The sequence below is a fragment of the Ascoidea rubescens genome (assembly GCF_001661345.1).
Source record: "Ascoidea rubescens DSM 1968 unplaced genomic scaffold ASCRUscaffold_12, whole genome shotgun sequence".
Lineage (NCBI taxonomy): Eukaryota > Fungi > Ascomycota > Saccharomycetes > Ascoideales > Ascoideaceae > Ascoidea > Ascoidea rubescens.
This window is the reverse complement of record NW_017962924.1, coordinates 156,751-172,635: the sequence shown is the minus strand read 5'-3', so window position 1 is coordinate 172,635 and position 15,885 is coordinate 156,751. Positions and strand designations below refer to the sequence as shown.

Sequence of the window (15,885 nt, the reverse complement as noted above, 5' to 3'; positions counted from 1 at the left end):
ACTCAGAAGACTCAGAAGAAGCCTCCAAGTGATGCTCAGTTTGGGAGCACTGAAACTTGCGTGCGGATCCTTCCTGATCAAGCACTAGGCGATGCGCTGCGATGCGTTCGGTGGCGTGTAGATGGCCGCAAACCTCCGTAACGCGCTTACGGAAATCTCTTTTACATCGAAAACGGTGACTCAGCTCTTCGGCCACAGCAGAGCCGATACCGTAAGTAACAGAAGAAGCAGAAGAAACATATAAGTCTAGAGCTGCATGGCAACGCTCAACTAGCTTCCGGAAAACCTTTCTGTTGTCGTGCTTGCCGGTTTACGGAAATATATCCAAAATCCTCTATCATCCTTCTCTCAAAAAACAGTTAACCAAATGCTTTGAATGTTCTACAACATTTTATCTTATCTTTTGTTCATACTCCAACTATAATATTTTTTGCTTTTTGCTTAGTTTTGGTTCAGTTGTTTCCAGTTTTTTTTTGATTTTTGTAAATCAATAGTAATGTATAAATTACAATTATTTCCAACTTTCTTTGATATTCTGTTAGAATTTTTAGATTAAGATTCTTGGGAAATTATTCTTTCTAATTTCATTTCAGATCTTTTCTGTTTGTTTTGTCTCCTTGTTTTAATTCATCGCTATTTGTTTTTCTATTTTTCATTTCAATTTTCAGACTTCAATTTCTATATTCCAATTTTTATATTCCAATTTTTCTGATTGGAATCTTGTTGTTGGAGATTTCCAATCTGAATTTTGCAATCTGAAATTTGAAATTTCCACTCCCAGCTCTCACTCTGAAATCAAAAAATTGGATTCACCGAAACCATCTGCTTGTAACAATATTAATACCTATAATACTATCATACCCATGTTAAATACCTATAATACCGTTCAATACCTCTAATATACCTTTACTATTTTCAATCCCTTTAATGATTCAATACCTCCATGACTATTAAGCCGGACTAATGACTGGTTTTCCTGAACCATCTCAACCTCTCTGCCCGTCACACTTTTAACGTCATTTTTCTTTGTTCAACGAAAATTTTGAAATAGTTCAAAGGTTTCAAATTGATAAATAAAACCTTTTTGTCCAAACGCACACCCATGTTTTTCAACGCATAATATTTCCTGTCAGAATTCAATTTTCCTTGAATAATCATTAGAGTTCAAGACATCAGCACATATTGTTTAAGATTTGGCTTTGTTGAGCTAATTATTTTTTTTGAACAACCAATAAGACTTTTTGATTCTTCTACCTGATAATATTATTACATGCTTTTCAGAATTTTTGGAAAACCCAATACCTATAATACCTGAACTCTTAATTAAGTTAGGATCTATTTAATTTCATTTCTACTTGTCCCAAACTATTTTTTCAGATTTTAATTAATACCCGTTTTTTACTTCCACCTCTATATCCATTTCAAATTTACAAAAATTTTCATTACAATAATTTATCTCTCAACAATTATTCAATCTTTAACTTTCTTTCAATAAGCGATTTTCTTTTCATTCGTTTAAATGGGTGTATTTCATTTTTTTGTTTTTTCTGTTTTGTCTTCTGTTACTCCATCTTCATATTAACGACTATTTTTTTTATTGATTTTCATTCTAAAAGTTTACTAGTGTAATAGTAACCGACGGTAAATACTTCAAAATCTTTATTTTTTATTAGCAATTTATCATTTAATGATTAGCAATCGAAAAGATTTTCAAAATCCTCTATCCTTTTAGCAAGTTTTATTCATATACTTCTATTTCAATTGATTTATAAAAGCAAATATTTAAATATCAAATTAATCTATAATAGACTATAATTGCACATTAATCTCATTTAATCACTTTAATTATTTGATTCAATTATTAACTAATTTGAAACCAATTTAAATTTTCTTGTCTTAAACAATAAAAGTAAATAAATAAATAAATAAGTAAACAAATAAGCAAACAAATCAATCAATCAATCAATAAAAATTATGGAAGTATGTAGTTTGAAAATTTGAAAATTCAGGCACATTTCACTTATTTTTTATTAACCAGACAACTAATTTATTCTTATTTTGTTCATTTTATTAATAAAATCCTTATAAATAACATATTTCTTCAAAAAAGAATTTTAAATAATAAGTAAAACAATATTCTAATCATATTCTAAGCATATTCATTGATACCAAATCTTGTTCAATTTTCTAAAATTATAATTGGTTTATTTCAATCTCAATTCATATATCGATTCCATTCCATCTTCATCATTATTCTAATTAAATCCATCATTTTTATTAAAATAAACCCATCATTTCTACTTATTTCAAATTTTTCTGTCTATCAATTATCAATTTTATTATTGCTCATATGTGAATAATAATAGTTATTACTTGTAATATCAATCTTTCAATAATTTATACCTTTTAATTTTTATACATAAAAATAAATCAAATTAAATCAAATTAAAATAAATAAAACAAAAATGTAAGAAAAATCTTACTTATTGCAATTGCTGCAACAATTTACTCAATTATATTAATTTTTTTCCCATGTTATCTGTAGCATCAATAATCAAGTTCTGGTAGATAGATAATTTTTAATGTTTCAAGATTAAATATGACACGAGTTTGGATTATGTAACTGTGTTTGATAGTTAAAATAAGATAATCATAATCATCTACTTATCTATTGATATGGAAAGCCAATAGAAATTATATAATACAATATAGTATAAAAGTAACAAAAAAAAATAATAATTTTAGATGAAAAGATAAAATACTTTTCAAACTCTTTTTCCCAATAAAGCAAAAAAATCCTAGTTCTATAAAAAGTGAGACTAAAGAAATATCAGAATTCAAAGCATTTGAAGCTGTTAAAGAATTATGAATCGTAAAATGGTCAAAACAATTAAAGCAGTCAAAATCTACTCGTCTGCAAGACTAGTAAACCAACAAGAGAGTAAGCTAGTAAAGATCACAGGCTAGTAAATTAGCTAGCAGCCAAAAAGAAAAAGAAAACATAGGAAAACACTGAATAATCAAGATTTGTCTCTAAACAAAGTTAGGTTAGGTTAAGCTAAATAAATTGAATTCGTTTGCTAGTGAGTAGAATAGTAGACTAATTATGCAGAAACTTTGGGCATAAGTTACATTTACGCGTTTTTTAGTCAATATTGCTACCATAACTGATAATCTTAGTAATTAATAGTGGATTATTAATAATTTTATATAACCTTTGATATAGTTGAATAATATTTGAAAATGTTACTATGCAGTACATTACAAATACTAAATAGTGAATAATAAGAGGTATAAATAAAAATTTTCTTTTTTTCAATTATCAGTAACTTTAATTAAGCGAATCTGAAAAATTTATTAAAATTATTTTATTTCATCATTCGTAATTGTGAAAGAATTAATGGTTAACAAATGAATTGAGTTTGAATTCTTCAGGGAATTTTTTTAATGAATCTGTAGCTTAATCTTTGGAGTTTATATTGAGAAATTTGACAGATGACAAAGGAACTCTGAGATTTGGAAGAAAACAACTACGAATTAAGAAGAAACTGCAACAAAAGTAGAAAGAAAGGTATTATTATTGAAAGTATTGAAATGTATAAGACAAACCCTATGAAGCTTATAGAATATATGGTGGTGAAATTAAGGAAACTCAATTAACATACAAAGAAAACACAAATAAAAAGAATAAAAAGCAAAATTCAAAATATGAATTGAGCGTTTTTTTTCTCTATTTTTTTTTTTGTTTTGCTTTGTTATTATAAAAATAAAACTTTTTTTTAAGAAAATTAGTATTTCAGTTCTCCATCAAGAAGAGTTCTATTTATCATTTATTGAGTAACCAAATATTTTGAACAATAAGAAATAAAATATATTGAACTAAAAAAAATGAAGTGTCGAAAACCAGTGAGGAATTTACATAGTTTAAAGTAATACCACAAAGGTGTAAGAAAGTTTACAACTTAATAATCAAAAAAAGCACGTTACATTGTAATTGAATGATAAAATTATTATATTGAATTTCAACATAAAAATGAATGTAAATTGCAGAAATATAACAAAAAACAAGTTGTGGTTTTGTTTTTTTGTTTTTTTGCTTTACCAATGTATAATTTTTATATTAAAATTTTTTATTCGATTATTGGAAACGAATTAGTCTGGAGTCAAAATTACAACTACATCTGAGACATGTGGTGTAAAAAAGTTGGGTTGTTAGATATTGGAAATAATAAAGCAAAATATTATTTAAAATTTAATAAAATTAAGTAAAATAAAATAAAATAAAATAAAAATAGAAAAACCAAACACTACTGGCGCAATAGGAAATACGATAATTGGAGCCAAGCTATTCAACTAATTGAAGTCAATTGTCAATTTCCTGTTTAATTTGTTATTCAGGTAGAATCTTGATAATTTCGAAACAATTAACTCTTTGTTTGAAATCCATTTTTAAGTATGTTGCAATCTGTCAAAACTGGAATGGTTGAAATTCAGTGAAATGAAATTAATTCTAAAAATACCCATTTGAAATAAAGTACATTGTTGGATGTGGAGTGTGGTAGCGTAGCGTAGGATATCGATATTCAGTGAAATGACATCCAAACGTCGAGATATTTCAGCGTAGTATTCCACTGCACCACTGGAGGGTGTGGTGGAGCACACAGAGTATGGTGCTACTGGAGCACCACAATATAAGCGTGTGGCCATAATCTCGCATAGGCTATTACTGGCCAGAGCCAGGATTGTTGGTGTTTCCTATTGTTGACCGGTGTTATTGTTATTTTTTGTTGACACCTGCAAGTGGTGGGGCTCGTGAATAAAACGTCTGACAGAAAAATTGAGAGCAAATAAACGGTTTTTGAATTTTAATCTAAAAGCCCAACCGTTTAACGAGTACTATGGTGGTTTTAGCTAGAAGACACCTCCTGGCAATGGAGCCATTTGCCCATAACGTAGCTGAGAGAGACGAGAAACGTTGGATCGATTACATTCAGCTAGCAGCTAGCTAACTGGCTAACTAGCCAAGTGGAAGAGCTTCCAATCCTACCCTAGACTCGGAAGGTATTAATTATCCTGAACATTGAAAGCATTTCAAAGCATGATATGATTTGCTGAACGTGAAAAACTCTATCTGAAAGTTTTGAATTTGTACTAGACTAAATAGTTCAATTTTAGATAAAATTTTAGATATATTATTTAGCAAATAATTTTTTCTTGTTTTAAAGGAAATAAATATTATCTAAGTATAAGAATCGAACCATTAAATGTTTTTCTTGTGCAAATCCTTGATTAATAAATGGTTAATGCAAAAGCTAGCAATGCAATAAATCCCACCAAAGCAACAAGTATTGCTGGAAAATCACAGTGATTCTGTATCTGAAGAATGGGGCATATGGAAAGATTGCATAGTTTTCTTGATATGGATATCTAACAGAATATTTGAAATCCATTTGTTAGATAGTTGGGACAACCTTCAATCTTAATATTTGAATTTCTCATGTTGTGTTGTTATGCTATATATTTATGTTATGTTATTTTCTTAGCGATATATTATGTTGGTGATTTGTCACTTTATTATCCTGTTATTCATGCAGTGAAATCAACAAATTATTTCCAGTCAATGTCAAAATTAGATGCTTTTGCTCTCACCAAAGTCTGATCAATTTGTGATTCATTTTGCGATCGCTTTTGTGGTGTTTTGTCCTCAAGTTCAGGGAAAAACAGGACCTCAGTGCCGCCATGTGCACATCCCAGTTCCACAGTGTGTCACGCGCCTTGTACTTGCCTATAGAACGTGACATATCTGTTTTACCTGATCCTCTCTTGTCTCTCGTTTCAGTTCTCAAGGTGAACGTGGTTCCCAAACTTTGCACCTGCCCCAATAATGTAGCACCAAATTTTCAGTCCTATCAATTATTCATTAATATTTAAAATTTATCATTTATTTTTAATACCATAATATTTTATATTTAATAATATTTTTAACAAGTTCAAAACAATTGTTATTTGCTGAGATATCGTAACCAAAAAAACGATAAACCCAACTTTTTGTTTTAGTAATTCGCTATAATCATAAATCTATTCTGATCTTGGGTAATAAAATATATTTTGGGTAAAATTAATCAAATTGCACCAATATTTAATTTTATTAAATGATATTGAATGATATTGAACGATATATGACAAATAAGCATGGAATTATAGATTTTGCCATTAAATAAAGTTTCAACAAATGGTATTTCATCTCTTAAATATTTGTTCTTGATTTCATTGTAATTTCCTTTTGAAAACATTCTACAAAGCTAAATTAATCAATTAATAAGTTAATTAAGTTTTTTTGCTTTTTTTTCTTTCTTTTATTTTTTTGAAAATAATTTCAATGTCATTTTTTATGTCAGTTGAATATTATTTCAATCTGTTTTCATGATCATATATATGTCTCTAGGTATTTCAAGATAGAACTTATTTTATATTATTGAGAAAGAACAAGAAACCAGCAAATTTTGAATAAAAAATGTTTTTTTGGTTTTTGGTTTTGATTTTTGAATTTTTAATCTTTAACACCTTGTAAGATTTATTTAATATTCTGGTGACTTTTAAAAGTTAAATAGGAAATAGCTCTTTGAATATGTTGAGTTCTGTACATACCTTTATTTTTAAATTAATTATTCTCGAAAATTGCTTAAATTGTGATCATTTTGAGTAATAAATTATTAAAAAGTATTCTACAAATACAAAAGAAACCCAAGATAGATAAGAAATTAAAGATACAGCATAAGTAGGAGGTAAACTGAAATAAATTAAATGATGATGAAAAAAGAAAGCTCTGAGAAAGCAAAAAAATTCCAGAAATTTCAAAAAGAATTTCAAAACAAATCCCAAAATACTCAGCATGATAAATCTAAAGCAACAAAAGAACAATTAATGCAAAATCATTAGTTAGCCACAAAATAAAATCCACTTAAATGAATAATATGGATTAACCCATGATTGCCATTTACCTCATATAATATGAAATTCAATCATGAATTGAGTCATTTTCCACTATAGAAATGAAACAATCCAACAAAAAACACAGAAAACAACTTAGAACAGTCAATTTCCAGCAACATAAATATCACAAATATAATAAAAAAAGCTGGTGGAAATCAGAAACAGACACAGACCCCAGACCGCCGCCGAGACCCCAGACACGCTCGTGCTTGCTCTGGGGGAGCTGACAGTCTCGGAGCTTCGGGACGGCATGCCAAACGGGCAACCTGCAGCAGAAACAGCAGAAACAACAGAAACAGCAAAAACAACACCGACAAACACAACTCGTGACTCGTGCTCGATCCATGGTGGCGGATTTGGTTCTGGGCCGCCATTGCTACCGCGTTTGGGTGGCGGCATGGTCCAATCTTATAATTGGGAGATACGAGGATTTGCTCTGTCATACATGCTTGCTGCACAGTTGACGCATGGTTGGACTGGACAATCGGTTCTTTAATGTTTTAATTTTCAAAGCTCCCTTTTAAGTAATTAGTTATGTTGGTCTAGTTACCTAACGTTTAATGGTCAAGCTGATTCTTGTGCTGATTCAGAGCGTTTTGTTTCATCCAATGATTATTCTATTGGCCCTCCTGTTGCCAAATATAGTGAGTACCTTGTTGATTTTACATAATTTTATTTTTGGACAGCAGAATGATGCATGAACTTAGTCAAATTCTGATACAGCAGTACATATCCAACTCTACAACTTTCAAACTCTACTTTTCATGCTAAATTCTGAACATTTTCACTTTTTTATGAACTCTTACTGTGTTATTAAGGTTTAAGATCTGAGATTCCAAATAATTAAAACCTTAGTTTAAATCTTAATATAAAACCTTGTATTAAAACCTTATTTACAACATTCATATCACATTTTATATCATATTTTATATCAGTTTTTGTGATAAGTCTAATTTTGGTTTAGAATTTGAACTTGATTCTAGTTTATTCAATTACAAATTGATAGATAGCTTTTACAAAAAAAATGTCAAAATTTTTTAAATTTTATATGAGAATGTTTGGAAATCTTATTACTCTGTTTATATTCCCCTTTCATTATAATTTTTATTTTTTATTCTGTCTTTAAGATCTACAAACAAGTATTATTTTAAAATTTTATCAGTCCTGCTAATCTGAATTAATCTTTTACTTTGGTAAGACTACCAATTTGTTTTTTTCACTTTTTTTTTTGGGTTTTCTGCTTTTCTGTTTTTTATTCTTATATTTTTAAGTTTCCATTTTTTTTCTAAGTTAAACTTTTATCACATATTCAATATTATGAGATTTTTCTACCTAGCACCTCCTCTTATTTACTATTGTTTTTTTTTATTCATAAATCCTTCTGGTTTTATTTCTTCTTTCAATCTTTTATCCATTTTCAAATTATATATAACCTGATAATTCTCTCTGCTTTTTTCTATCAGTAAATTCATCTATTTTCTTCAATTACAAATTTCAATTGTTATCTTTTTCATATTCAATTTGCTTATTCAATTGTTATATACTCATAATATATTCGTACTTCATACACACATTTTATCTTTTGCACCTCATAACTACATCGCTCTATATTTAATATAGTTTCTAATTCATAATGAATCAAATCAACCAGATGATAAATCTTCCTCAATCCTCTAATAATGAACACTATTTAGGTCCTTCATTTAATTATCAAACCGTTCAAAATATCCAAAATATTCAAAACATCCAAAATATTCAAAATTTTCCAGCCATTTCGAATAATCAAAATTTATTCCTTGACTATTCTAATATTTCCTTAAATTATTTGCCATCCCAACATCCAATTAACGAAAACATCTCTGATAATGCCGATATTCAAACCATGCTAAGTCAGGTATCTCAAGTTGATTGCAATTTTCCCAATGAAATAAACAATTTGATAACTGAAGACCTAAATAACAGTGATATAATCGCTCTTTTGAACACTAATAACAATAATAGCCATAATAGTAGTAGTAATAGCACTAATAGCACTAATGGCACTAATGGCACTAACAATAATAATAGCAATAATTTTGCTGACCCTAATACTCCTAATATTTTTATTAACTCAATCCAGCCTCAAAATCCCGAAATAAATCAAAATTTAATTACAAATCCCATTTTGGAATCAAATGCTATTAGTCAGAGCAATTTTATAACTAGTAACACTTTTATTAACCTTAATAATAATTTTAATCTCAGAAATAACTTACAATTAGATAATAATATTCACAGCCCATTAGAACCCATATCAGATTTCCCTTCGTTTTGTTCTACTCCATGCACTGAAAATGGCGACTCTCCAATTACTCCCTCAGACAGTTGTATTAATCTCAATGTTATCCAACCTTTTGAATATTTTCAATTCCAACCAGCAGCCATTTGCAATCAATTACCAAACCAAATTCACCCTCAAGTACAACCTCAATTGCAATCAATACCTCAAATTCCACAGCAAGCTCTTCCAAATAACTTAGTTGATAATAGTTGCTTAATTGATCAAAATCTAATTAGTAATCGCAATTTAATTAACCACAATGAAGATAGTACCAGCAACTCCAATCAAATACAGATTCAAAATACTCGACCTGCTTGTGAGCAGCAATTTTTTGAACAGCAAATCATTCATCAACACCATCATGACGCTCAGCAGATTGATTCCCAACAGCAACTTATAAACCAACAACCAATAAATAACCAACAAAATTATTTGTATGAGTATGATTTTGCGAGTCCTAATTTAAAGCTCTCCTTGCCTTCATCGAATTTATCTTCAAGCCATTATCAAGGCAAAACTGGCAGAAGAACCAAATCACTTTCGTCAAAAGAAATTGATAAGACATGCCCAGTTTGTCGCAGAGTATTTGTTAGAGATTTAAAACGTCACATCAGAATCCACGATGATAAACCCAGATTCAAATGTGTTTTTCATAGAAAGGATAAAACAAATGGTTTGAAAATGTGTTTACATTCAACTGGCAGATTCAATCGTCCTTACGATCACAAAAAACACTTGTTGAATAATCATTTCACGTTTGAGGACCCTCATGGCAAAAAAGAAGCCAACTTGGGCCCAAAGCTTGATTGCAGAGGTTCTTGTAACTACTGTGGAAAGCATATGACTGGTCAAGAGTTCATTGAGCATGTTGACCATCAAAATAACCAAAAAAACTTATGTCCATATCTTACAAAGTTACTATCAAAAGACTAGTTTTTTAGTACTATATATTAGACTATATTTTATTCCTTTCATTAGCATTTTCTCTTTATTTTGTTTTTATTTCTGTATACATTTCTTTTACTTCATTTTTCTTATATTATATTGCAGACATTTCAACCATTTACACAAATATTTTGATTTATTTTCAATTTCATTTTCTTTACTTGGAAGATTCAAGAATAATTATCTCCGGTATATTTTGATATAATATTTGCTGATATCCTACTCAGCATCCTTCAGTTTTTCAATTAATTTAACAATTAATTATCCTTTTTACAAATCTTTAGTTTTTTTTGTTCATAGTTTCAATAAATATTGCATTTTTTTTCCTATTAAACTTGATTTTTTCAGTAAGAAACAAAGCTTTTAATGCTTTTCTTGTTTTTTAAAAAAAACCAAATTGTTTCTTACTTTTCTAATTTTTGCATTTAAAATTTGGTTTTTCTTTTTTTTAGCTATTTTGGTTTTGCTGGATTGTTTTTTGTTTTTTTTACAGCCAAAAGTTTAACTCTTCCTTTTCTTTTGAATTATAGAGTATCATTAAGCAAGAACAAATCTGAATGCAATTAAAATTATAATTGGATTGGATTGGATTGTACAAGTGAGACTATTTGAATCGTTTGGAGAGAAATTCTAAAAAATTTTCGGGTTAGTACATTTGATTGAATTTTAAGATCCAAGATTCCAAATTTTTTTTGCTGTAAAATCAGTTGATCTGTTTAAGACATGTTTATCAATTTGCATACAACTCTAGCTTAACATTTAGAATGGTTTAAGTAATTCGTTAAAAATTATATGAATTTCGTAAGAATTCATATGAATTTTTTGAATAGAAAAAAAAGCAGAATAAAAACTAATGTGTAATAAACTTGGAAGTAATTAGTAACAATATAATTATATAGTATAAATTTTAGTTTAATTCAATTTAATTTAATTTAATTTTGACAAGTGGAATTAAACTAATCAAGTAATTGAGTAAATAAGAAATTAAGTATTACTTTTTGTTAGTGAGAATTAAAGATTATCAAGATGTTTAACAATTATAGTGATAATGTAATAATGTAATAATGTAATAGTGTAATAGTGTAATAAAAATGAACCTAATAAAAAATAAATTCGTAACGGGGATAGTATTGAATAATAATTTACAATTAATAATAAGAGAACGACTGCAACACAAACAGAAAAAAAAAGAGTCGAGAATTGGATCTTGACAGTTTCAGCACAATAATTATGGTAACAAATTATTGTATAAAATGAAAAATAAAAACAAGAAACAAATCAGAAACAAGAGAAGCAAAAACCCCAAAAAAACCCACGAAAAAGTAGAGAAAGTTGAAGAAAAATTGGAAAAAAGTGAAAAAAAAAATTTTATCAAACATTGAAAAATCCTTATTTGAAAAACGATGATTGGCAATATTTTTAACAAATCAACTAAATTTAAGACATTTCAGATTCAAGTTCAATGTTGGAGCCAAATTATGAGAATAAATTGCTAATTATTTATTAGTTAATAGACTAACAGATTAGATGTCTAAGATATTAATATTAGGCAAGTAGAATGAAAACAAATGGGACTTGAAAGAAGTAAGAAAAATTAAATTCAAGAATGAGATTATGACTCAAAAAGATTTCATTAGGTAGTGATTAATTATTAAGAAGAATGTGTAGTTTGTAGGATTATGAATAAAAAAAAACAGCCAAACTCATTAGTTTGTTAATGACTTGTAATAAGAATATTAAAATTAATGATGGAATCAGTTGAAAAAATCTGTGAAGCAAAGAATTATGACAGTAGTAGAAAATAAGAAAGATTCATTATTTAAGTTGAAATAATGAAATAAAGGAAAAAAAGACTAAAAAGTAAGAAAAGTTTAAAAGTAAAAGTGGAAAGTAAAATTGGAAAGTAAATTGAAATTCGTAAGCAAAGCAAGTCAAATAAAATTATGAGAATAAAAAACAAAGAAACAAGGAAAGTTATGGTTTAGTGAAGGAAGGAAAAAAAAGTAGGAATATCCAAAATGAAATGAAATTAAGTAAAATAAGGAAATAAACAAGTAAATAGAAAAGTAGATGAATTGAAACATGTTTGGAGAAGAAATACAATGAAATCCAGTAAGAGATAATAATAATAATTATATAGGATAATAATAGCCAACGAAATTAAACAGTCATTTAGGTCTCAAGAGATTCGAGTTTTCTGAATCGATAATCTATAAAATAATATATATTAAATAAGAATAAACAGATCTCATAATAAGATTTTTTAAAAGAAACGTAATTGGGCTGAGCTGAGTAGACCTTAGGAATCCAAATTTTGTTCCTAATTGAACCAAACGAGACTCTGAGCAAGAGTTGCAAAATGGTAGAAAAAAAAGGAAAAGAAATAGAGGAATTGCAGTAGATTGGAGATAAAGTGGGAACTAAAAGGGGATTACATAGGAATTTGGGCTGGGAAGGGAAATTGGAGCTGGAATTGTTGATTTTTGAGGAAACAGTGATCGATTTGGGGTGCAGATATCAGATATCAGATACTGGCAAACAACAGTTTAGTAGATTTGTAGCACTAAATATCTAAGAACCAACAAAACGCGAGAGCATTGGCGATGGAACAATGAGTATTTAACGAGATCCAGCAGGATTATGGAGCGAATAAATTCTCTCGCAGGACAGCAGCATGTCGAAGGTTGGAACCAATTTCAAATGGAAAGCACAAATCGAAGAAGAGCACGTAGAGCACTGTGGGAGAAAGTGCACAGGCGAAAATGAGGGCATGGGAGAGAAGCGTGGAAGCAGAGGCAGCAGAAGCAGCACCGGCTGGGTCTGTGCTGCTTCTTGTGGCCAGGCACTGCTCTGCAGGCAGTGGAATGCTACGAGATCCTTTGACAACAGGCTATTGTAATTGCAGCTGAAGCTGGGGACATATCAACAGCTCGGATTCCAGGGCTGGTCTTCCTGTGTCCCATCGTTAGCTCTCCAGTTCGAGAGGAAGAGCAAATGCAATGGGCTTGGAGGATGTTTTACTTATTATTGTGCTCGAAAGATGGAGAACGATCTACGCTGTGTAAACAGTCGCTGGACAGTTGAACAGTCGAGTGCATTGGCGCTTTGGCAAGGGAAAGCTGGGGTATATTTCCTTGGTGACACAGCAAATTACATTAGATATTAGAAGAATGAGTAGAGAGAGGAAGTAAACATTATTAGGGTGCTAGAGCAAGTAACGAAAAGTTGGAAACATAAAAAAAATAAGTGGAAACAACTAAAAAAAGCAATTATGTATATAATACTCGATTAAAAACTCAACAGAAAATATGATTGGGAAAAAGGAACAATTACAACCAGAAAACAACAAAAACAAACAAAAACAAAAACAAAAACAAAAACAAAAACAAAAACAAAGACAATAATAACAAAAACAATAACGGTAACAGAGATACAGAAAGAAAAAAAAATTAATTAAAAGATATTTTTTTTTTTTATTTTATTTATTTTTTGTAAATTTTTAAATTTTTTAAGCTTGGTTTCGTTTTTTAGCCTCATTTAATGTAAATGTAACTTGGTATAACTTGAAATAGGTTGGTTTGAATTGGAGTGATTTATTGTTGAACGTTTTCAGGGTTGATATCAGAATTTGGGGTGAGGTTGGAGGCATAAACTCTGTTTTGCTCTTGCAATTGCAATAATTTCTTTTTCAATTCCTTTTCCTTTTCAGCTTGAAGCATCAATTTCTGTTCTCTAGCTTTTAATTCAGCGGCTTTCTTTTCCAAAGCAGCAGCTCTAAAGGCCAATTCCTTAGCTGATTGGGCCTCTAGTTCTTCCAATCTTTGTTGTTGTTTTCTGATTCTTTCCTGACTAAGAGCGTATGGAACAGTTTCTGATAATACTCTCAATTGGGATCTATTTACATTTGGCGAGTCGGCGACAGAGGTAGGAAGTGTTGTACTATTGAAGGTATTGGGGGTTCCTGGTGGTTTCAATTCATTGGATGAGATACCTCTTGGTGTCTCGTTTGTCTTGAGAGATGCATTATCAGCCGAAGCATCAAAGTTGAAGTTTTGTGGGTTATCGAAGATTATCGTGTCTCTTTGAGCGGCTATTTTGGTCAAGCTGGATAAAGTTGGAGGTTCAGGAATAAATGAGTCCCTATTATTGTCATATTCATCGACTCCTGGGACCGATTTTAATTTTTCAGTTCTGTAGTTTTCATAAAGGAAGTCGTGAGTTAGGTCTTTTAGATCTTGTAGATGAGAGCCCAATAAGACAGATTTCAAGGTTGAAAAATCGCTTACGTGTGGGTCATCTATATCAATGAAACCCCAGGGGTATTTTCTGCCACGAACTTTTCTGCCATTAAGAGAAAAAGTGTCTTCAGAACATATAACAGCAAATGGTTGAATCTCTTGCAAATACTTGTTTTCATCAATGGTTTCAGGATCGTCTTCTTCTTCGTCGTAGGTGAATTGGAAAACTGGCACATTGAATTTTTCAATATCCCTGACAATATTTTCTTTGAATAATTTTAGCTCTTCTTCTGTAAATGAATCGGCTCTTGTAATGACTGGAATGACGTTGACGTATTTTGATAGTTTCTTGATGGTTTCAACATCCAATTCTCTCAATCCATGGCCAGTTGCTGGAATGAAATAGAGACAGACGTGGACTCTTGTATCTTGGAATTTTGGATTTCTTCTAACTCTGGTCTCCTCTGCTAAAACATTGTCAAACTGGGCTTGCAAGTATGATATGATTTCACTAAAACAGACGTCGTTGTCAATGTTTTCCCCAAACCCAGGAGTATCAATTATGGTCAATAGTAGCTTGGAGTCTTCGTCAATGAGTTCTATGTTTGCCTCAGTTATGGCAATGCCAGGCTCTTCATGGGCGCTTGTAGGATTGAACTCTCGTTCAAAAGTAGCAGCGTTGATGGTGGAGACGCCCTTGCCACCAGTAAAGGACAACGTCTTGGGCTCTTCAATTGAGGTGCCAACAGGCTGGAATTTGTGGGGGATGGTTTTCCTACCCAACAAGCAATTGATGAAGGTGGTTCTGCCGGAGCCAGAGGCGCCCACAGTCATGATTGAAAACTTGATACCACGCCTGGTATCCTTCTTACGACGTAGCAACGAGGAGGAGGTGAAGTTCATGGTCAACGAGAGTCAGAGTTGGAAACAGGAGAGTGGAGTGCAAAAGCAATGGCTGGGCTGTTGATGGAGGAGCGAGCAATGGAAGCACACAGGGAAACAAAGTAAAGGCGCTAAACAGACAAAATGAAGGACGAGTATCCGAGGAAGGATCGTGTCCAGGGAGTTGGTGGAGCTGGCGAAGTTGGCGACGTTGGAGAAGTTGGGGAAGAAGAAAGAAGAAACGCCAGAATTTAAAACCTGGCCTCTACTGCGAAGGGTAATTTCAGCTCAGAGCTGCCTCGCCCAAACGTTCTGATCTCCTGCTGTTTACAACCTCAATGCTGTGCTATCGCAGAATGAAGCTCCAGACCCTAACAACTACACCTCCTGCTGCTGCTGGAGCCGGTGAGAGTAGTCTATCTTCAAGGGCTGCGAAACGTCCTCCTGCTCCACCACGTCGTGCCCATCCTTCGAGATCTGCCCAAACACCTTGAGTCCATCCACCAT

General features: G+C 30.9%; 4 protein-coding genes across 4 annotated transcripts; 1 reads left to right on the top strand and 3 right to left on the bottom strand.

Moving 5' to 3' along the window:
* Nucleotides 1-4,333: 4,333 nt before the first annotated feature.
* Nucleotides 4,334-4,753, bottom strand: ASCRUDRAFT_111960 (uncharacterized protein). The gene has a single exon (XM_020188763.1). It carries the CDS (start codon nucleotides 4,705-4,707, stop codon nucleotides 4,450-4,452), a length of 258 nt encoding a protein of 85 aa, XP_020045670.1. The 5' UTR covers nucleotides 4,708-4,753; the 3' UTR covers nucleotides 4,334-4,449.
* A 1,293-nt stretch (nucleotides 4,754-6,046) lies between these two features.
* On the bottom strand, nucleotides 6,047-6,304 carry ASCRUDRAFT_77107 (uncharacterized protein). Its single transcript, XM_020193726.1, has one exon. The coding sequence runs from the start codon at nucleotides 6,291-6,293 to the stop codon at nucleotides 6,123-6,125; it is 171 nt and encodes a 56-aa protein (XP_020045669.1). The 5' UTR covers nucleotides 6,294-6,304; the 3' UTR covers nucleotides 6,047-6,122.
* A 3,567-nt stretch (nucleotides 6,305-9,871) lies between these two features.
* Nucleotides 9,872-10,246, top strand: ASCRUDRAFT_37525 (uncharacterized protein; the record flags this gene model as incomplete). The annotated part of the gene is made up of 1 exon (XM_020190770.1): nucleotides 9,872-10,246. A coding segment is annotated over one exon (375 nt), but the record flags the coding sequence as incomplete, so codon positions are not given.
* Nucleotides 10,247-13,851: 3,605 nt separating this feature from the next.
* Nucleotides 13,852-15,399, bottom strand: SHS1 (septin SHS1; the record flags this gene model as incomplete). The annotated part of the gene is made up of 1 exon (XM_020190794.1): nucleotides 13,852-15,399. One exon carries the CDS (start codon nucleotides 15,397-15,399, stop codon nucleotides 13,852-13,854), a length of 1,548 nt encoding a protein of 515 aa, XP_020045667.1.
* Between the last annotated feature and the right edge of the window lie 486 nt (nucleotides 15,400-15,885).

Bases quoted from the DNA above. Each gene is read 5' to 3' on its own strand.
- ASCRUDRAFT_77107 (XM_020193726.1), bottom strand. From the start codon at position 6,293: ATGTTTTCAAAAGGAAATTACAATGAAATCAAGAACAAATATTTAAGA.
- ASCRUDRAFT_111960 (XM_020188763.1), bottom strand. From the start codon at position 4,707: ATGGCCACACGCTTATATTGTGGTGCTCCAGTAGCACCATACTCTGTG.